Source organism: Rhododendron vialii, chromosome 4a (genome assembly GCF_030253575.1).
Source record: "Rhododendron vialii isolate Sample 1 chromosome 4a, ASM3025357v1".
NCBI classification, from domain to species: Eukaryota; Viridiplantae; Streptophyta; class Magnoliopsida; order Ericales; family Ericaceae; genus Rhododendron; species Rhododendron vialii.
The window spans coordinates 38,619,567-38,641,498 of NC_080560.1; the positions used below are offsets into that span (position 1 = coordinate 38,619,567).

General features: G+C 38.0%; 2 protein-coding genes across 2 annotated transcripts; one reads left to right on the top strand and one right to left on the bottom strand.

The window, feature by feature from the left end:
* Nucleotides 1-9,051: 9,051 nt before the first annotated feature.
* On the bottom strand, nucleotides 9,052-14,842 carry LOC131324006 (uncharacterized). Its single transcript, XM_058355836.1, has 5 exons — nucleotides 14,772-14,842; nucleotides 10,676-10,721; nucleotides 10,306-10,473; nucleotides 10,052-10,204; nucleotides 9,052-9,461 (listed from the first exon to the last, which is right to left on the bottom strand). The coding sequence occupies exons 1-5, from the start codon at nucleotides 14,840-14,842 to the stop codon at nucleotides 9,432-9,434; spliced, it is 468 nt and encodes a 155-aa protein (XP_058211819.1). The 3' UTR covers nucleotides 9,052-9,431.
* Nucleotides 14,843-15,444: 602 nt separating this feature from the next.
* On the top strand, nucleotides 15,445-20,318 carry LOC131324250 (uncharacterized). Its single transcript, XM_058356138.1, has 2 exons — nucleotides 15,445-15,595; nucleotides 19,463-20,318. Exon 2 carries the CDS (start codon nucleotides 19,477-19,479, stop codon nucleotides 20,011-20,013), a length of 537 nt encoding a protein of 178 aa, XP_058212121.1. The 5' UTR covers nucleotides 15,445-15,595; nucleotides 19,463-19,476; the 3' UTR covers nucleotides 20,014-20,318.
* Nucleotides 20,319-21,932: the final 1,614 nt, after the last annotated feature.

The following is a 21,932-nucleotide window of genomic DNA, read 5'->3' on the forward strand; positions in this document are numbered from 1 at the left end:
TTGTGTTTGTTAGGAGTAATTTTTATGGATATTTAGGGTCTGTTTGGAAAAGTTTCTATTTTTCAGTTTTATGTTTTTGTTTCCGATATTTTTTTAAACAGGTACCATAAACATGTTTGTGTTACTATTTTTATTTACAAAATACATAATAATTCAGCTAATTTACGGAAAATCTAGAAACAGAAATTAAGTTTCATTTGTTTTGAAAATGCTTTCGACAGCCCAAAAAATAAATAAACAAAAACTATTAAAGTCACCAAAAATGTGTTTATTTTTATTTTTAATAAGTAAACAAAAACTCTTTTCTTGTTGTTTTTCATAAGAAAAATGATTTTCACACTATTCTTTTTGCCATCTACACTCCTCGCATAGGTGTGTGCGGTTAAAAAATGAGTTTGAAAATCAATTCTCTTTTCATAAACGAAAAACAAAAAACTAACATCTTTACTAAACAGAGCCTTAGCTTTCCATTAGTCATTTTCGCTTTCATCGACCTCACCCCTCGCATAGGTGTGTGCGGCAGTGTGCCCCGTGTATAGAGTATACGATTATGGGACCCACACGGGATGGGGTCCATTCCGAATTAACAAACAAAATTGACGGAGGAATTGAATAGGCCGAATAATGAGGCGGGGTTCACTCGTCCCGTCCCTATCCCCGAATATCTTGTCATTTCTCGTTCAAGCCTCGATCGATCTCCAAGACTCCAATGGTGTAATAGTTTTGGCCCCCCAATCTCCGTACCAGATGAGTATGAGTTTTCTTGTCCTATACCCCCCATCCCACTGTATGGCTCGAGAAAAATGATTCCTAATTCTATGTGTATATTTTTCCCGGTTCAGTTGTTATCCCAGGTCACCGTACGTAGATCTCGAATATTTTTTCGTTGTATCCAATTTTTTTTTAAAAAAAGACATTCAGAAATGGGTAGCAGCTTTTCAATTGTCTTACTGGTATAAAAAATACATTAATTGTTCAGTATCCTTATAATCTATTCGGGTTTGGAGCAGGTACCGGAGTGGGTTACTTAATACCAGCACCAACTCAAACCCGAAAATATTGTTATCAAAGAGTAGGGTTAAGAGCTCCCCTCCATAACCCTTTTCCTCCACACTCCACCAAACTGAACTTTTTGGCTCCAAACAAGATCCAAACTATTCATCTTTGTAGCCCTCGCCCGTGAATATGTGTAGAAAAATAAACTTGACACGACGCTCGGTATACTGCAGTATATATGAAAACATCATCCACTTTATATTACAGTATTTTTTTATTTACCAAACGATGTGGGATCAAACTGAGTTTTTGCGCACACGTATTTTTTAGGGCGATACCAACACGATAAATGGTGTGAATCCTTTTTGCGTGTTCCAAATGAAGTTAAAAGATTAAGTTAGCTGAGAAACGGGAACGTAACGCGTTGGGAATACGAGTGTTTCATCGAGATTCTCTAGAATCCAGAGCCTCTCTCTCTTTAATGATTTCTTTGGGACTTGCATTAATGCAAGTCAAATTGTGCGACGGGTCTGTGACAAAGAGGAGTTTTTTTCTATAATTTTTGGAAGCCAAATTGATTTTTAGGTTATGAATTATGGATTGTAAATTACTAGTATAAAATATGCGAGTGGATTTGTGCGCGCGTCTGGTCCGATATCGTATGCTTTCTAGATTAGAGGTCTATGTAGTGCACCTCATGTACTAGAGTATGGTGCGCGTCCATAAGTTTTACCGAAAACTCATCATCGTGATTCAGAATGTCCTATTTGTAGTCTAATATTGTAGTTGTACTAAGCATCAAATTAATCAGGCATTGATAACCACATGATCAAGATCGATTTATCTTATCGTTTATTAATTTTTTGTCATGCTGCCTATCCATTTTTTAATAATAAACGTTGACCGACTGAAGAGCTAATGATATCTGATCAATTAAACATTTACAAATAAGCTACTCAGCCATTTTTATTATAAATTACAATCTACTACAAATTACTCGTATGGCTCAGTTTTTTTTTTTTTTTTTGTCAACGGAAAAAGCATACCCCTAATCAGTTTGGATGCTCGTAACCTTTTGTCGAAGGAGAATGTGATTACTGGGAATCAGATTTCTAGTAATTTGACACCCAGAGTAATTCTATTCCGATATTTGAATTAATTAAGTAATCTTTTCAATGAATCATTTATTTTGAAAATATCCTAAAGTCAAATATTTCTTTTTTATATTGATCAGTAATGCTACCCACATAGATTTTGTGCACAGATTTTTTGTGGGGCCCACTACGGGTCCCACACAAATAATCCGAGCCGTTCATTAAATGTAAAACATTTTTTCAAGGGCCCCCGCAAAAAATCAGCTCAATCCGATACTCATAGATGCTTGATTCAATCATTAACTTTTCATTCGAATCTCAGGATAATGAAAAGTTAAATGATTGAATCAAACACTTATAGATATCGGATTGAGCTGATTTTTTGCGGAGGCCCTTGAAAAAATGTTTTACATTTAATGAACGGCTCGGATTATTTGTGTAAGACCCGTAGTGGGCCCCACAAAAAATCTGTACACAAAATCTGTGTGGATAGCATTACTGTATATTGATTGAGGCAGAAATCTAAGATTTTCATAAAGTGAAAGGGATGTAACCTGGAAAAAAAAAAAAAAAAAAAGAGAGGTTAGGACGTTGTTTGCTTTCCTGCACAGTATATACGTATTACCTTTGCCAGCTTGTTTTTTTGTGGTCAGAGAGAGTAAGAGGTTGCACTGTACCCCAAACAACTGTGCTATTCACACGGTGAAAACCTACACAGACCGCGTGCAGATTTTTTGTGGGGCCCACTATGGGTCCCACACAAGCAATCTAAGCCGTTCATTAAATGTAAAATATTTTTTCAAGAGTTTTCGCAAAAAATCAGCTCAATCCGATACCTATAAAAATTTGATCTAATCATCTACCTATTCATTCGGATTTTAGGATAATGAAAAAATAGATGATTGCATTGAGCACCTATAAGTATCAGATTGAGCTGATTTTTTGCAGCCCTTGAAAAAATATTTTACTTTTAATAAACAGTTCGGATCATTTATGTGGGACCCGTAGTGGATCCCACAAAAAATCTGTGCACAATCTGTGCAGGTTTTGTCTGTGTCAACTGATTTATTGTACCCGAAAAGTGAAGAGCGTTTTTGCAAAGAGAAATTAAGAACAGATCATACACAAATTTGATCCAATCAATAATTTTGAAAATATGTTTTTGAGTTTTCTCCGTACAAAATTAGCTTAATTAGATAGTTATAAGTGTTTGATCCAATCTTTCAAAATTGAGGATCTCGAATTCTAAAAGAATTTTGAAAATAAGTTAGATGATTAGATGAAAAACACTATCAGGTATTCGATTAAGTTAATTTTTTATGAGATGACTCCAAAACTTATTTTAAAACTAATGAACGGATTGCATTATTTGGGGAGATGGCAAAGTGGGCCCTACTGATCGGTCTGTGCACAATCTGTGCATAGACTTTATGTGCAAGTAGACTTTTGATAGATCACTAAACTATTTTTGGTTTATGTTCTTTTTATCACTCAGGTGTCGGGCCAGCTTACAAATACCTCAACTAATCCTGGGGACTTATTCCATCGGCCACTTGCAGGAGTCTCAGTTAAAATTAGAGAAAAATTCTGTATAAATTAGCCACAAAGAAGCTAGTAGCACCTGAGAGGCATTGAACCTGAAAACTTTGGAGAGAGCAAACCGTCAAGTCCCAGGCCTTGCTCTTGGGGCCAACCCAACCCCCTTGGAATTAACTTTTTTTTTATTTTATTGACGTTAAAATATGTAAATTGTTTTGGAGATATTACGGATGATTGACATTAGAATACATTTACCTTTTCAAATGTTATATACAACATTTTACTATCAACAGTTGATCTATTCAAATTTTGCCATTCTTGATCGTAAATCCTGACTCCGTCACAACCGGGTGTTGGACAGAATCAATGTTTCAAAATTGGAAGGGACATTTTTTGTTCACCAAAAAGTGGGGGGGAGTTTGTTTCCTGGAAAAATAACAAGACGATAGACATGTGAATGATCAACTGGATTCGTTTTATTATAGTCATACATTTTACTGTTTGTGTTTTAAGGACACAAGCGTTTTGGTTGATCAATTGAACCGTCAAATCATGCTTCCTAGGCCCACCATGGATCTCACACCTTTTGCAGATCCGCTTATGCAGATTTACCGACAGGATACCATGTGTGTGGTACTCGTCCGACACCCGAAAACTTCTCACTATTGCTACCTCATTTTATTTTCATAATTATGATTATTGCTGTAATCTGAATTATTTCATGCATGATTGCCACACCTAAACAAAGACCTTACAAAATGAATAATTCGACTCATCATGGAATCATACCGAATTCGACATTTGATTTTTTGGAAAATTACGAAACATGATATATATACTACAGTACTATTGTTCCGTACAATCTTTTAAAGCTGTTGCCATTTCATTTACCCATCACCTATTCAAATTACTTGAGTTCCTGTCCTTCCTAATCTGGAGAGGACCCAATGCCCTTTTCTTTCTTTGATCTTCGTACCCATGCCCTTTCTAAAAGCAAAAATTTGAAGAATTTACACTCATTTTGCAGGTACACTCACAGTGTTCAAGGGGTCCAAGTGTGTGGATAGGGATAACAATCTCATCCGAATCGATGCATGCCTGACCTGATCATCTGCATTGATCGGGGTAGTTTTTATCCGATTTTTTTGAACATCGGGGTCGATTCTAATTTTTAATTTGAAAAAAAATGGCAGGTTTTAGTTCAGGTTTGGTATTAACAATATCCGTACCAAAATCAAATCTCAACCGAACTCTAACCCCATATTATAACACATATTTACCCAAGTACCTTCACCCACAGAGAGAAATGCATGATATGTGCTCTCATATATATTCACATAAACGCACTCATACACCTATATAGACAGTTCCCACGCACATAAAAAATCGGGTTCAGGAAGAAACCGAACCAAATTGATCCATGTCGGATATGGTTACGGTCTAGGCGAAAGAATATCTGCCGAATTCGACGGTTCGGTTTACATTATACTCAATTGCAAGCTCGATTTGAATTTGACAACAACCCAAGCTGAACCGACCCATTGTCATCTATCTGGGTGTGGACTCTTTGACCATTGTGATTTGTGAGTGTGTGTGCAAACACAGGCAGGTATGTGCCATTATGATTGGAGTATGTGTCAGTGAGTGTTTTTGTATGTCTGTCTCTAGCACATGCGGTTTGAAGAAAAACCAGTAGTCTTTCTGGATTAGGTGACACAATACAGGATGGCTTGGCTCCATAATGGAGTAGTTTAGAAACCATACATGAGGGGTACTTGTTCACTTGGGGGTTCCTAAAACAAACCTCTCACTCAACACAATTTCTATCAAGTTTTTCTTGAATCTGGCTTGTCTGTGCGCGGTCCAAAACTAGACTGCAAAGGTGTGATTGCAACCGTCGGATGGTATTTTTAATGGTTCAGATTAATTTGTTTTCATGTTCTTACCAGTAGGAATATACTTTTCCGGTAAAAGTTTCAATAAAATTGAACCATTAATTATCAAGATGAACGGTTCAGATCGAACCGCATACGCTTCTCTGCAGTTGACTGCAGAGAAGCCGGATCTTTTTACTACTAATTTTTCTTTTCCTTTATTTCTCTCATCTCCTCTCTCTCTCTCTCTCTCTCCACTTATCCTTACTCCTAAAACCTTCCTCTAAAATGTCACCATTGGTCCCTGCATCCAAATATGCATGTACCTTTGTTCTCGTGCAATTTCGGCCGCAAAAATTGCACAAAAAACTATTTGCCCGGGAGAGGTTTTGTGCAATCCTACGACTAAAATTTCGCGGTAACAGAAGTAAAGTGACAATTCCGGCAAAGAAAATTTGAGTTAAATACCACTACAGGTACACCGTACCCAAACAGAGAGTCTAGATTCTAAAGTAGTCTATTGCCCATTCCACCTCACACCCTAAATTTTCATCTGGTTTCAGAGTAAGGAAAATGAAAAGAAGAGAGAGGGAGAGAGAGAGATGATATGAACCACGAAAAGTCTAAGGTTCTTGACGGAAGGATCCCGACGGCTCGCCAGGCCCACTCCGGCCACCGAACGGATAATTCGAGCCATCTAAAATTTCTAAAAAAAAAATCGAGTGGGCCTTCGCGGGAATCAACGGCATCCGATGTGTGTAGGTGGCCGATTAAAACACTCCAATTTTTTTTAACTGTAGCGAACCCTACGAACCAGTATGAAGTGATAATTTGATTTGACAGAGTTTGGTTGTCTTGCCTTTGAAGTTTGGGTGCATGGTACCGTTGTACTCCTATTTCCTTTCCCCGCAGGACCTCAGCAGGGCCCCCCGCGTCCATCAATTCTGTTTCGACCCATATGGAAATAATGGAATGGATCTTCACTGGTCAATCTTTGTTTGGAGTAATTCTGAAGAATGATTCTATATAAGTCACTTGTTTGAGGCACTCTCATGTAGCGCGTATCAACTCCGTCTATCACCTCATATTTACTTGGATACATAAATTTCACGTCAATGTGTGATAATAGAAGCGTTTGGGATACTACGGAGCCCTACAGCTAGCACTAATAATTACTTGAGCGCTTCCTTCCATGTCTTCTTGTACACTTTGAGCTTTTTTTTAGCCTAATGATAAAAGATGCTTTGATAGATATGTTTGAACGCAATGCATTATAATCTCGGGATGTGCATAGGGTTCACATGCATCTTGTAAAGCTCTCAATAAAGCTCACCTTAAACGATTCCCAAAAATACTACTCATAATGTATTCATGTCCAATTGTGTACTTTGGATAGTGGTGTAGCCAATAATTAACAATTGTGAGGGCACATTTTAAACACAATTCAATCAAAAAAATTCATAATATATAATGCCATAATAATAAAAGAACGATTGCGCTGAAAAATAAAAAGTTACTCCATCCGTTCCTTTTTAAGTGTCCTGTATCTCATTTTGAGTTGTCCCTAAATAAGTGTTATATTGTAAAGTTAGTAAGTAAAAGTTGGTACATTTCTATTTTGCCCCTAAAGGTAAATTCTTTTTTGAAAAGATGATGAGTAAAAGTATAATGATGATGTCTCCATAGATGATGAAGGATGAGTTCAAAATCTGAATGGACAAATATCCCTTAGGAATAGATGTGCCGAAGAGGTTGGAATAGTCAATGGAAAGGAATGAGAGGAGTAATCTAGAAGGATGAAGAAAAGAGCAGAGGTGAACAGAGAGGGACTAGGCAGTGGAGACCCTAACCCAAAATTCCAAGGAGGAAAGACAATAGAGCCCTAAAAAGAGGATAAGACTCCTTTGGAATCAGTGCTCACCAACTTTCTCTCTCGAGGGAATGTTCACAATGAGAGCTCAATCTCTGGGATTTGATGAAGAGATGCGCTTCATATTTATAGACCACACGAGCTAATACTCGGGCGCCAAGTGGCGCGCTAATAAAATGACATGTGTCCCTTCTGTACCCCCTAACCGTCGAGGTGTCGCTACCCCGCGATGACCGCAAGTATGACGGTAAACGTATCCTCTTATTCGCAGAGATTCTGTTCTTCTTTTATAGCCACCAAGCCACTAGATTCCCTTCATTCCCGTTAGGGCAAGGTCGTGACATCTTCGGTCATGTCAGTACTACTGCCAAGCCTCGAGGGGGCCCCCGGGTCATGCCTAAAGGCCGAAGTAGACTTTAGAGTCTGGGCAAGTTCTTAAAGTATCTTGGCTAAACTGCGTTATCGTTCCATTACATTGGAACCGCGCCAAGTATTTTCCTGTGTAAATACAGTTCTCTCCTTAAATGAGGAATATGGGCTCGCGACCCTTATATAGGTGCAGCATAGCGATGGGTAGGCTCCCACGCGCGGGGCCACGTGTCGCGCGACTGAGGCGCCACATGGCGAGCTAGGATTCATCAGTCAAACCGTCAACCCCGGAAATGATGAGTACACATGTCGCATGCCCATTAGATGGTCAAACGGGTCAATGGTCACGTCTATTGACCTTTCCTATAGATGGTAAGTATGAAAAATAATATTTTGGAGATACAATTATGTTGACTTCTAAAACTTCGTGAAAGTCAAACTAAGACACTTAAATAGGGACGGAAGAAGTACTATTTACTAAGAAAAGGTAGCAGCAGTACATAAATTATCCAAACAAACGAATTGATTGAAGAGAATAAATTTTTTACACCGCCAGTGTAAATATTTGTTTCCTCCAAATCAATTGTATTGCGCAATGTTGCAAAACAGTGGTCTCAATCAATAAAACATGACGACGTGGCGCAATATAATTTATTTGAATGAAACAAATGTTTACACCGGCAGTATAAAGAATTTAATCTGTTGATTGAATTGGTCTAAAAGCAATTCAAAACACAATAACTAATGTCAATATTTAGCAATCTTGATCCAATTAAAAAGAATATAATTATTTTCGAATATTATCCCTAAACCTCCAAATTTGTATTGCATTGTGAGTTCTATTAACAAAGACAAGAAACAAGACGAAAATCAAAATTTATGAATAATTGATAAAGTATAATGCATATAGTCCATGATTTAGCCACTTTTGAATTTAGATATTATGCACTAGAGAATAAGTGATGACTATTTTTTTGCATTAGACATCTCATTTCATCAATTTAGTGGAATTGTTCTAATATTTGAAATAAAAAGTAAAGAACGAAAGGATATACAAAATTTATTAAAATGATCAAATAAAAAATAATTTATTAAACCAATTTATAAAAAGAAATACAAAATCTGAAAAAAAAGAAAAAGAAAAAAAGAGTTGATTGACGGCCCGGGCCACACTAAACAGTTTATTTTCTCGAGTTTCTGCCAACCTTCACTTGTAGGGCTTTGTAATCTCTGCTTCTAGCTTCAACCAAGCAAACGAGAAGTCAACTTGTGTCCACTTGTTTCCCATCTGGAATTTCTTCTCCGTCCTCCGGTCAATCATCAACATGATTTCCACCCGATTCACAGAAGCAATGACCTCATCAACTAACATTGGCCTTGATTCAGTCGCGACAACTACTATACTCATCTTGTTCATTAGCAAAGAATAAAAATGAACATAAAGGCTCAAATAATGCCGAAATGTAGAAAACTGGATAAGAATCCTGTCTAAAAACCATCCGATTTAAGACCAATTTGAGAAAACTCAGAGAAGTGAATCTAAAATCCGATTTGACAAGAACTGTGGTCAATTGAACTCGAAAGGAAAAACATCCCACATGAAATTCTTTTTCACCTGACTCCCTTGGAGAACTTATAAGCTTCACCAAGAAGAAGGCATGATTCACATTGTGTGCAATATACACAGGCCTAGAGCCTAATGGGAGTCGACTTCAGGATCTTCACCAAAAAAAATACGAAGAATTTTACACAAGAACACCTTGTGGTGCAAAATATGGAAATTTGAAAGTGCTAATTCATATCACTAGAGGAAATGTCATAAGCCAGTTCTCCAAGCAAGGGAAGTTCTTTATAAATTGCTAAAGAGGACCGCACCCAAAAAATACTAATGAACAGGACCAAGAACATAGTTTCCTTAATCCTTTCTAGCGGGGGTTAGAAATCTCATTCTTCATGTCAAACGCTTCCAGAGTAGAGGACATACATTGAAGAGAAATTATGTAGTAGTGTGGGCACCAATAATATCTAACTATCCCATGCAAGAGCAATTTTGAGGTGGGTGTCAGAGCAATTCTGCCCAATCACATACAACAGTTAGCCTCCAGGAATTAGCCATGGACGCAATGACATGTCAGAGCAATTATGAGGTGGGTGTCTTACAAAATATCCAACTGGCCAAGATTTTGGACAATAAAGTAATATAAGCATCAAAAGTGCGAAAACCACCGAAGTTTCTCAGAGGCAAAAATGATCTTGATCAAGGTTAGGTATACAGAAAGAAATTTTTAAGAGAATTCTAGAAGAACTACCGGGTCGATATCCACCACAGAAGAAGGCCTAATGTTGATGATGTTGAGAATTTCAGCTTTTACTAGCTTGCACTTCTCCGATTTTTTCAAAAATTCTGCAACACTCTCTCTCGTTTGATTGCAAGCAACAGTCTGCTCCAAATAATTGAAAACCTACAATACCATGAAAACATTTGAGTTTGTAAAGATCCCCAGTACTATATGCCAAGAGAAAGCATAATATGAAACTTTTTGGGGAGGAAAGTTTACAAAACTTTGACTTCTGATGGTGCTACAGAAACAATAACCCGAGTGGGATCCTCCGCAACACCTCTAGATCGTAGAAAATCGAGTACTTCGAAATTGGTAAGTGCACTATCATTGGCGTAAAGGCAAACAGAGAAATCATCTCTCTCTCTCTCTCTCTCTCTCTCTCTAGGGTTCTACAGCTCAATTGGAAAACAAATCTGTGCGATTCAGCATTTATAGTGGGCAGTGGCTTAAACTATTAAACTAGAAGATCGCAACAAAAAGAAATAAACATAAACCCTAGGTTTAATCAGAGCCCTAGTTAAGTTTTTATGAAAGCCCTAATAATGGATTCAAAACTCCCCTAAAAAAAGCTTCTGCAGTACTTTTAAAAACCGGAGAGCTTCGGCTTAAACAATCATAGTAACCAAGAACACGCACGCTATACATATGTAAAACGAAATACTAATACAGAGACAATAAGCACACCGTGTGCAAATTAAAAAAAAAAGGCCTTAGAGAGTGAGGCGGAGAGAGGAGTGTTCGTTTAGGGTTTTTTCTCTGGTTTTCCGTTGATGTTTGAGAGGGAGAGGGAGATTTTGGAATTTAGGATATTGGTTTGGGCCGACGGGAATTGGGCTGGACTGGGGTAGAATATTAATAGGGAAAATAACGGTCAATAACGTGTTTTGATATCTTGGACCGTCATTTTCCCATATTAATATAGGAAAAATGACGTTATGACGATCAAGGACATGTTTTGGGGTGAATTGGGCTGGGCAAGGCGGTAAAAATTGGTTTTAACGGGCTTCAATCCCCAGACCTGCCACCCCGATCGAAGCCGGACGAAATTCTCACGGTTTAACCCGAACCTGATCGAAGGACCCATTGGGTCGATTTTTCGGTTGCGATCATTTTTCGGTCAAGTTCGAGTTGTCAAGCGGATCAGCCCTGAGCAAAGCATAGTTTGTTCGTTTGGAGGTCTCAAAATCTCTGTGCACAGTCTCCAATAAATTTTCGTATTCTATCTCTTTTCACTCATTACTCTTAAAAATCTCCTTCGGAAATCAAACTGAGCATGGGCCTCGTTCTAGAACACCTTCTTATTCACGTTCAGCAGGTGGAGTGGTAGCTCATTAATAGGCATCATTTACTCCATGCATTTAACTTAACTGAGTTTCAAACTCAGGCGTGGTTTGGCTTATTAATCATTTTTTATTTACCTTTTATTTCTATTCAATTTTTTTTTGTATTTTTAGTTGTGCATCGTTTTTTTTTTTGAATTATTAATTCGTTTCAATGAAAGGAATCGAAAAAAAATTTATGAACAATTATCAAAATTTGTGAATCGCATTTTGCTCTTCACAAAATATAGCGTGTGATTTTTTTTTTATAAGAGGAATCAATTCCATATCAATAAGAGCCCGAAGGCAGTACTAATTTCATTACAAGATAAAAGAATGAACCAAAATTATCAAAATCTAGAAGTGAGCACAAGCACCAGTCGCAGGCTCAAGGCACCTACTGCCAAGGCACGCTGACGAGAACGGCGGACATAAGAACCAGATGCAGAAAAGGTAATAGAGAATCAAATGATGACACCCAACTCAAACCCTATGTCTAGAATAAGCACATGTGAAATTCAAAACACGGATATGTCATCCTAAAGAGCCACACCCAAGGCAACCCTCCGTTGACATGGCGGGCTCTGGCCATGAGGAACAAAACGCCATCAAGCTTAAACCGAAAAAGAAAAACTAGACCGGGAACAAACCGGATAAACCCGCTGGAGGGGAAGAACTAGGGCTGTAAACGAACCGAGCAGCTTGCGAGCTCGGCTCGGCTCAGCTTGTTAAGGCTCGGTTCAACTCAGCTCATTTAGTAAACGAGCCGAGTTCGAGCTCGAATTTTCGACTCATTTGACAAAAGCTCGGTTCATTAAGAGTGGCTCGGCACGATTATAGAGGCTCGTTTAATAAATGACTCAGTTTGGCTCGATAAGTGCTCGACTCGTTAAGACACAAGCCGAACTTAAGCTCGAATTTTAGGCTCGTTTAGTAAACGAGCCGAGCTCGAACTCGTCAAAACTCGGCTCGGCTTGTTTACAGCCTTAGAAAGAACTAATAGGAAAAGAAAACTGAAAAACTAACGACAAAAAAACTAAAGAAAAAAATCTCCTTTCCCTCTTTATAGTACTCATGAGGCCCCGTTCCGGAAATGGAAATAAGAACTTATTTTTTAAGAAGGCAATTTCAAGCTTAAAAATCATGTGTTTACGTAAATAATTTTCCTATCAATATGGATCTTGTTTGATAGATCTCATTGAGATCTTTTATACAGTGAAAAAAAAATTGAAAAATAATTTTTCATTTATATTATTTTTGAGTTTGAAAATGTGAAATAAGTACTTATTTTTTAAGAAGGTGTTCTGGAACGGAGCCAGATTAGTATGTCAATGTTGCTGGTAGGGCTACAAACGAACCAAATCACTCGCGAGCGGCTCGCAGCTCGACTCGTTGGTGGCTCGTTCAAGCTCGACTCAGAAGTTAAATGAACGAGCTCGAGCCGATTTTTTCAGCTCATTTTGTAAACGAGCCGAGTTCGAACTAGGTTAAGCTCGGCTTGAGAGTCAGGGTATATATACTTAATTTTATGATTTTTATTGTTATTTCATAATTTGTTCTTTCAGTTTTACTTTCTAGTCAATCAAGGGAAGCGAGAGTACATGCACACCAGTACATCCCCGCTCCATAGAAAAATGAAGGATATATACCTTCACAATTAAAATATTTTTGGTTGTATTAGGCCTATGCGAAGATATATATACATTTTTCGTTAGTTCGTTAAAGCTCGTGAACAAGCTCGAGCCCGAGTCAAGCCAAGGCCTGCTCGGCTCGAGCTTGACTTGTTAAGTTTTCACTGAGCTCGAGTTTGTGTTTGTTAAAAACTTAATAAAAAAGCTTAAACACCGTAAAACTCGACTCGGCTCGGCTCGTTTACTGCCCTAGTTGCCGGCAATTACAGAGGTGTAAAGGAAAAAATAGCACTTGTTGTTCCACACAAGTACATAACTAGGCAATACCCAGAGAGAGAAAGAGAGTGAGTAATTGGGTTTCTTCCACGAGGTTAAATTCTACACGGCCCCTCCGTGTAGAATGGGATGAGCGGCAAAAGAATTTATAACTGACACGTCATCCTAATGCCCATTTAAAACGAGAAATTATTCGTTGCCGCAAGGGCAACAGCCAGGTGGTGCCTCCCACCTTCCACTGACACGCGTTTTCTTTTCTCCGACTATCCCACTAGACACACGGCATTTTCTTTAAAATTAAGTGTTTTAAATTTCAATCCGTTTGAATAGGCGAGAAGATTTTATTTTTTTTATCATTTAATTCTAAAGGGTCATAATTAAATTTTGACTATAGGGCTCTCGTTGATTAGCCTTAAGAAAGTCGTAAAATAAAATATCTCTTAGGACTAACCAACGAGAGTCTTAGAGTCAAAATTTAATTATGACCATTTAGGATAAAATGATCAGAAAACTAAAATCTTTCTATCGGTTCAAATGGATTGAAATTTATAGCACTTAATTTTTTAATATATAAATTGAAGGTTGAAAAATTAAGTGTTCCAAATTTCAATCCGGTTGAATGGGTGAGAAGATTTTATTTATCTGATCATTTAATTCTAAATGGTCATAATTAAATTTTGACTCTAGAGCTCTCGTTGGTTAGTCCTAAGAAAGTCGTAGAATCAAATATCTCTTAGGACTAACCAACGAGAGCTCTAGAGTCAAAATTTAATTATGACCCTTTAGAATTAAATGATCAGATAAATAAAATCTTCTCACCCATTCAAACGGATTGAAATTTGAAACACTTAATTTTTCAACCTTCAATTTATATATTAAAAAATTAAGTGCTCCAAATTTCAATCCGTTTGAACCGATAGAAAGATTTTAGTTTTCTGATCATTTTATCCTAAATGGTCATAATTAAATTTTGACTCTAAGACTCTCGTTGGTTAGTCCTAAGAGATATTTTATTCTACGACTTTCTTAGTGCTAATCTATAGTCAAAATTTAATTATGACCCTTTAGAATTAAATGATAAAAAAAATAAAATCTTCTCACCCATTCAAACGAATTGAAATTTGAAACACTTAATTTTAGAAAAAAAGATGTGTGTCTAGTGGGATAGGCGGAGAAAAAAAAACGCGTGTCAGTGGAAGGTGGGAGGCACCACCTGGCTGTTGCCCTTGGAGCAACGAATAATTTCTCGTTTTAAATAGGCATTAGGGTGACGTGTCAGTTATAAATTCGTTTGCCGCTCATCCCATTCTACACGGAGGGGCCGATTTAACCTCTTCTTCCACACTTGCCCAAATTCATCCAAACTCCATTTCATAATCACAACACACCTAAGGGTCACTAAGTTGCTGTAATCAACCTCTTTCATCTACATTCGAGTTCAATTGAAGCTACCACCATCACCTCCTTCCTTGAGCATCAAACCCACCATTTCCGTTTTGTCGACAGCTTGACGTACCTCTGCAAAATGCCATTTTCGTCTAGCTCAAGTTGTTTTGGGCTTAGGTTTCTTCAAAAAACTTGTAGACGACTTCGAGACCTTCGATTTCAGTAAAAGAATCACTCGAATCGGTTGAGTATAGCTAGAGATATCACTGCTCAAATTTCTGTTATTCCAACCCCGAGCAGCTCACTGAAGCTCTGAAAAACTCAATTTTTCTCCTAGTTAATGTGGGTTTTGGGCTTAGACTTCTTCATTGAATCAAAGTTCGGCCAAATCTTTTAAAGGTGGATCCACCTTACCCGTTCCTTTTGATGCACTAATGGGAATTGGACTTTAGAAGAAGGGGAGACCAAGGCAAATTAGAAGGGAATTAGGAAATTTATTTCCTTTCTTCTAGCCAATCTTCCATTCAGAATGGGACACGATCCGGCACTTTTCTGCAATTCCAGATTGACTTTGGACGCTTTTAATTTACCGAAAATACCTCTAATTATCATCTTTTCCTGCACAAATGATAATCCAATATAAGTGATGAAAGATATAATAACCATAGGCAATTATGCGCATTTTGGGACTAACAAGATGTGACATGGGACTTCCATGTGTCAATAATTTGTGCTCATCAATCAACGTTGTAGAGCACTTCGAGGAGTTCGTTTTAGACACAAGAATCATCCAAAAAGATGGAAGGATGATCACAATATCACAGCTCAAAGTCCAGTCCGAATTTGTGACTTTCACCGTCAAATTTTCCCAAAAACGAGCTTATTCATCCAAACCGAAGGTACTTCTTATTCCATTAACCCTATAAGTATATTTAGGCGTATACAATGTTAAGAAAATAGAGTCCCACATTGTTTGGAAGTGGAATGGATGATCACTTAATAACATTTGGGACCTCTCCACTCATTGCCAATTGGTTTTGAAATGGATATAAAATTTCCACATGGTATCAGAGCGGGGCCTGTTTCACCCCACATTTTATAAAATTCACAATACAAACCCACGATGACAGACCAGCAAAAAGACTGCACGATGATAGGACCCAAAAGTGGCCACATGTGACAGACCTCAAACACGACTGCACGTGAGGGGGATGTTAAGAAAATAGAGTTTCACATTACTTGGAAGTGGAATGGGTAATCACTTAATAACATTTAGGACCTTTCCACTCATTGCCAATTAGTTTTGAGATGGATATAAAGTCCACATGTGACAGATCTCAAACGCGGCTACACGTGAGGGGGATGTTAAGAAAATAGAGCCTCACATTATTTGAGAGTGGAATGTGTGATCATTTAATAATATTTGGGACATCTCCACTCATTACCAATTGATTTTGAGATGGATATAAAATTTTCACATACAACTTAGATCAGAGGCTTGAACAACTTAGATTAGGGGCTTGAACGAAGCCTTGAAAAATAACACATATTCTATTTTCACAAAGATCAAATATTCCAAACATTGGAACCACTAGAGGTTATGTTGATCGTTACCTTCAAGGTCCCAGAATTAGTCGAGGGGCGCACAAACTGATTCGGATGAGAAAGAAATAAGCGCTCCTCCATAAGGTCACATGTTTCATTCTCACGGAAATCAAACATTCCAAACCTTAGGAACACTGGGGATTATGCTGGTCGTTATCTTCAAGGTCCCAGAAATAATAGAGATATATGTTGCAATTAACGAAATAAGGAATCCGAATTCAAAAATAAGTCCGGATCAAGGCCTGTGAAAAAGAAAAAACAAATACCTGACATGTAGACTTTAGGGCCAAATGCTAGCGAGGTGTCCGTACTTCATAGACACTGCATACTACTCTAGGTAGAATTAAAAAGATATAAGTGAAACCAGATTTCCTCAAAAAGCATATATTTTTGCAGACTTAAGGGCCAAACGTTTGAAACTTAACTGAAAAAAATAATTTTGCAGACTTGAAAGGTTTTTTTCTTTCAATCGATAGGAGATCATTTTATATCAATTATGAATTATAAAGTACAAACCTAGAATAATACATCAATTGTGAGAGCCCACCAAATAATCAAGCTCAACAATTTAATCAATACAATAAAAAAATCCATCGTAAAAAGAAAAAAAAATAGAAGAAGAAAAAACTCCTCTAAAGAAAGATCACTTACATGCAATTGTGAGCTTTCATGGTTTAGGAGGTAATAGGCTAGGTTGGGCAGGGTTCCGATCGGAATGGATGGTGAAAAAAATGTTGTCGAGGGGAGGGAGGTTATTGGTCTTAAGTTGTGGCTGTTCCACCGTCTTAGGCGGTGAGGTTAAGGTTGGTGGATTCTGGAAATGCAATGGCCACGGGTGTTTGGTTTTAGGTTGTCGGATTTGTACAGTCTGATGTAGAAAAGGAGAGAGAGAGAGAGAGAGAGAGAGAGAGAGAGAGAACAACGATCAGAATTGTGCCGACAAAATTCCAACAGTGGCAATGGTGGCGCCAATTGATATTCACCGCAAGGTGGACGGTCTATTGCGTATTGCAGAGACGATGTGGGAGAGATATGTCGACCCCCCATTCCGCTAAGCCCTATACGTTTAGGACCCTTTTTTTTTTTTTTGTCCTCATTTGATTTTTTTTTCTTATTTGTTAGTTTTGCACCAATTTTTTTTTAACTTTTTGACTAGACGAATCGGAAAAGTAAATTTTTTTTAATTTTTACCCAAATATTTTGGGAAATAACCACATTTAAATTAAAAAAATAGACTTTTTTGACTCTTTTTTTTGTTGCTAAAAAGTGCTTATTTTTCAAAATATTTGGGTAAAAGTAAAAAAATTTAACTTTTCCGAGACGAATCAATAATCTACAAAAGTTTGGCATAAAACGAACAATCGCGATTTTTTTTTATAAGGACAAAACGTTCTAAAAGAAAAAGTTCTTGGCTTAAAAGAAAGGAGATAGAACAAAGAAAAGGAAAAAGAAAAACAAAATAGAATCAGAATAAGAGGAGGACCATGCCTTGTCTTTCTTTGGGCTCAAAAGATTAAAGTAAAGAATACGAGAGAGTATATGGGGGTGGACAACAAGAGTGTGATGGGCCATCCCAAATTCGGTTCCATGCAATATTCCCTTTTTCATAATTGAATCTTTTTAAATAATTTGTATGTTGCAAAGCCAATTGGTCTTCAAATCGATCTAGATTGGATTCGGATTCTCGGGTAACTATCTATCATGGTTAGTACGTAGGTTATCTTAAAATCTACGAGTTGGTAAGGATCTATCATCTAAAACTAACTCCAAGGGTCTGATATTTACGTGTTGTTTTTCGGTAACAATTTTTTCAAAATGTTTTTTTTTTTTTTTGGGTAAACATTAACTGGCTTAATCTTTAGAGCAAGTGCATTAGCTTCGTGTAGGTACAAATAGAGAGCTCAACCCAAAAAACCCACGTGCACCAGAATAGCAAAAGTACCTAACCAGCTAATTTAGCTACAGTTCTTAGCTGATAGAAGGAATTAAAACTAAATACAGTTTTATAGAAAGTAAAAAATACAATTTTATTATAACTTTCATTTTGGATTCAACTTTATTACAAATAATATTTCAATACAAATTCAACCCATCATACCAATGCAATAATATTCTATTATTCCGGATGAAAATTGGTTGGCCATGTGCCGGCACAGGCACGGCACGGCCCGACCCGACCCGATTAAGTTAATGGGCCAGCACGTCTTGACACAATTGAAAACGGCACGGCACGGCACGATTTAAGAAAACGGGCTAGTACGAGACAACACGATTGACAAACGGCACGGCACAACACGACACGATTTAATTAAACGGACTGGCACGGCATGACACGATTTAAGAAAACGGGCCGGTACGACACAACATGATTGGCAAACGGCACGACACGACACGATTTAAGTAAACGGACCGGTACGGCAGGACACGATTTAAGTAAATAATGTAAACAGGCCAGCACGACACAGCACGAAGCACAATTAGCACGGAGTTAAACGGGCTGGGTCGGCACGGCACAACACATTTGACACCTCTATTCTTAGGTAAATGTACTGAAGGACTGTTCATGAACTTTACCATTTCTTTATTATATTCTCTCTCTCTCTCTCTCTCTCTCTCACTTGACAGATTGGAGCTGTACATCACAAAAGAAAAAGGGAAAATAAAAGTAATGATATTTTAATAGAGAATAGGTTAAATGGATAGGTGTGGTATTGAAAGAGATGTGAGTATGTAAAATGAAAAAATTATACTATTCACTAGCATTTTTAACTAATAGGAGTAACTGGTAAACTTGCTCTTAGGATTTGGCTTTCTAAAACTCTTGTGAAAGTGTAAGTGGGCAGAGTTCGATCCCCGTAAGCACACATCCCCTTTCCAAATTTCCTAAGATAGAATAGATTAAGTTTAACAAATGGTGAAAAAAAAAAAAACCACTTGTGAAAGTAACCCATAGTTGGTTCAAGAGACAAAAACTCTTGTGACAGAACAATTGCCATTGAAGCTCAGCCATAGATATAGACCGCTGAGATTAGGAAGGAATAACCCGCACGCAACAGGACAAAATTGCCAACATTTTTGTTCCTATATACTCCATAAGTTCATGAGGAGTTCTCTTCGTTATATGATCATCTGCTTTACTACTAGCTAGTATTTCCTTCCAGCGTCCGAGATCAAGATGACTCGTACGGATTTCAACGAGGTCAAGAACGTCAGTGATTCTGTAATATTTGTGGAGAACCATGATAATCGCAACGACGACAGGCAAGTCCCTGCAAGAAAGACCGTCACCGCCGCGCTGTGGCCCGGCGGGTACCACAAGCGCACGTACGTATACTTCAGTGGAGTCTGGAGGAACTTCAACAAGTTCGAGCGGTGCAGGTCGATAATGGAGATTTGGTGTCACGGAGATACCATAAGCATTCTCGTTGGCAATGCCAGGTTCGACATAGAAACCAGCGGGAATAGAGAGTTTGGGATTCGTTTCGACGAGGACAGGGACGAGTTTTGCATATGGTGCAAGAAAGACTGGAGCGACGATCATCCAGGAAGGTATCGTATCATAATAGAGAGGCCTTTCGAGCTCATCACTAACTACCCATCCTCGTATGACAAGGTGGAGAAGAAAGATCACGGCGACGGAGGCATGGCTACGATCATAAAACCTAAGAGCCGTGGAGGCATGGCTAAAATGATAAAACAAGGTAAGAAATAGGTTCTGCTGGTACTGTCATGTGTTGTTTTACTTACTAACGTACGATCGATGTTTGTTAAGATCGATGTGTTACTAGCAATAAAGTTGTTACGTGTGTATCCCGGCTCCTTTATCAGGATGGTGAGAGTGAAGTTTGTTTAAGTTTCTTTGTTATTGATGGTCGCTCTTCCATCAGTTGCTGATGGTAACAAATCTTCCATCAGTTGCTGATGGTAACAAATGAACGGCTCGATTCATTTGTTAGAGTCGTGTACCGAGCGCATCCTTGTCTTTCTTTTGGGAATAAAATTCTTTTATTTTACTTATTACTAACTTAGTTTGTTGTATTGGCCTGGTTTGGAGGGTGTTTTTTTCGTTATATTTGTTGGAGTATTTCTATCAAAATAAATTAATGATCTTGTGTTGAATAATTAATGACTATAAGAGGAGTCATTCAAAGTCTAAAGATAAATTGATATTGCATGGGATAATGCTCACCTTGTAAATTTAATAGAAGCAAAATTCAACAATTCAATCCGTATTTTTTCAAATGAGCTTGGATTCTTGGGTCACTCGAGCCTCATGTAGGATCAAGCGCTTACCATTTTATTAAAATCTGTAGGTAGTGATAAAGATGCAACTCTATTTTCTTATACCAAAGCATAACGGGCCCCCAGCGCTACAGTAGAATGCTAGCCTGCGACCAACACCTCAATTTGAAACTCAAACGCCTGAAAATAGAGAGTAAAAACATTTTTTAAATGCTTGCATACATTTCAACAGTATAACAACATTTTAGATATGTAAGAGTCAGTGTTAGACCAGGTGCTTCGGACAACATCGCGTGCTCAGCATCGTGCTCATTGCGTGCTAAGTCCATTAAAAGCTGTAGTTAAGCACTACACTTAGCAAGTACGTGCTCTGGGTTGGCACCGCCACATCAAGGGCATAGGGTCGTGTCGTGCAATTTTGGGTTAACGGGTCGAACAAGAAAGATTAAATTGTTAATTTGTATTTTTATCGAGTTACGCGAATCATTTGATCGAAATGAATGCCTCATAATATGCTCGTAAAACATACCCTTCACACATTTTCCATTTGGATTTGCTTACATAATTGCAACAACCAATTTGAGCCCTCGTGATTTATCAATTTGAGCCCAGCCCAATTCACCCTAGCCCTAGTCCAGCCTAATTCCTGTCGGCCCAAACCCACCAAATCCTAAATTCTTAATCTTCACCCGCACTCTCTCAGGCCCTTTTGAATTTGCACACGGTATGCGTATTGTCTCTGTATTATTTCCGTGCCATGCCCCGTCCCTGAGCCATGCTGTGGGCTCCGAAATGATGGCCCAGCCCGCTCACCTTAGTGTTTGTGCTCGTGCCATGGGCTCCAAAATGATGGCCCAGCTTAGCTCATGCACCTTCGTGCTCGTGCTCGTGCCATGCCGACTTAGTCCATTCGGCATCTCTAGTAGTAGTCATGGGATGAGCAATTCCAGTTCTCCCAATGGATTGTATATCTCATGTTTTATGTGACTAGTTTTTTAAGAGATTTGTAATCCCTCTATCAATAATTGCATTTGAAAATCAGAAATGAGAATGAGAACCCTTGGGATATGTAATTTGATTCCATGTCTAATCCAACCAATCAAACAGGTATGCGTTTTACAGACTTTTTGTCAGTTGAAAAATTCGTTATGCGGATCGGACAAACTTTTTGAAATAGAAGGAGTAGTAATTTGATACCCTTGCCAGACAGTAATAAATGGCAGAATGGCTATCATATTGAGAAAATTTATTTGCCACAGTAATAAATGGTAGTAATCTAATACCCTAACCACACCGGTTGCTTTTTTTGAGAAAATTTGTGGCCATTCTTAAAAATGACAAAAGAAATGGCAACTACCACCCCACACCCACAGACTCAAAAGTTTCTCA

Excerpts from the sequence above, each read along its gene's own strand:
- LOC131324006 (XM_058355836.1), bottom strand. The coding sequence starts at position 14,842 with ATGGCATTTTGCAGAGGTACGTCAAGCTGTCGACAAAACGGAAATGGT. Across the intron at positions 10,722-14,771 it reads TTTGATGCTCAAGGAAGGAG|CGTGCGTGTTCTTGGTTACT; the intron begins GTGATGGTGGTA and ends ACATATGTATAG. Across the intron at positions 10,474-10,675 it reads GTTTAAGCCGAAGCTCTCCG|AACCCTAGAGAGAGAGAGAG; the intron begins GTTTTTAAAAGT and ends ATTGAGCTGTAG.
- LOC131324250 (XM_058356138.1), top strand. The coding sequence starts at position 19,477 with ATGACTCGTACGGATTTCAACGAGGTCAAGAACGTCAGTGATTCTGTA.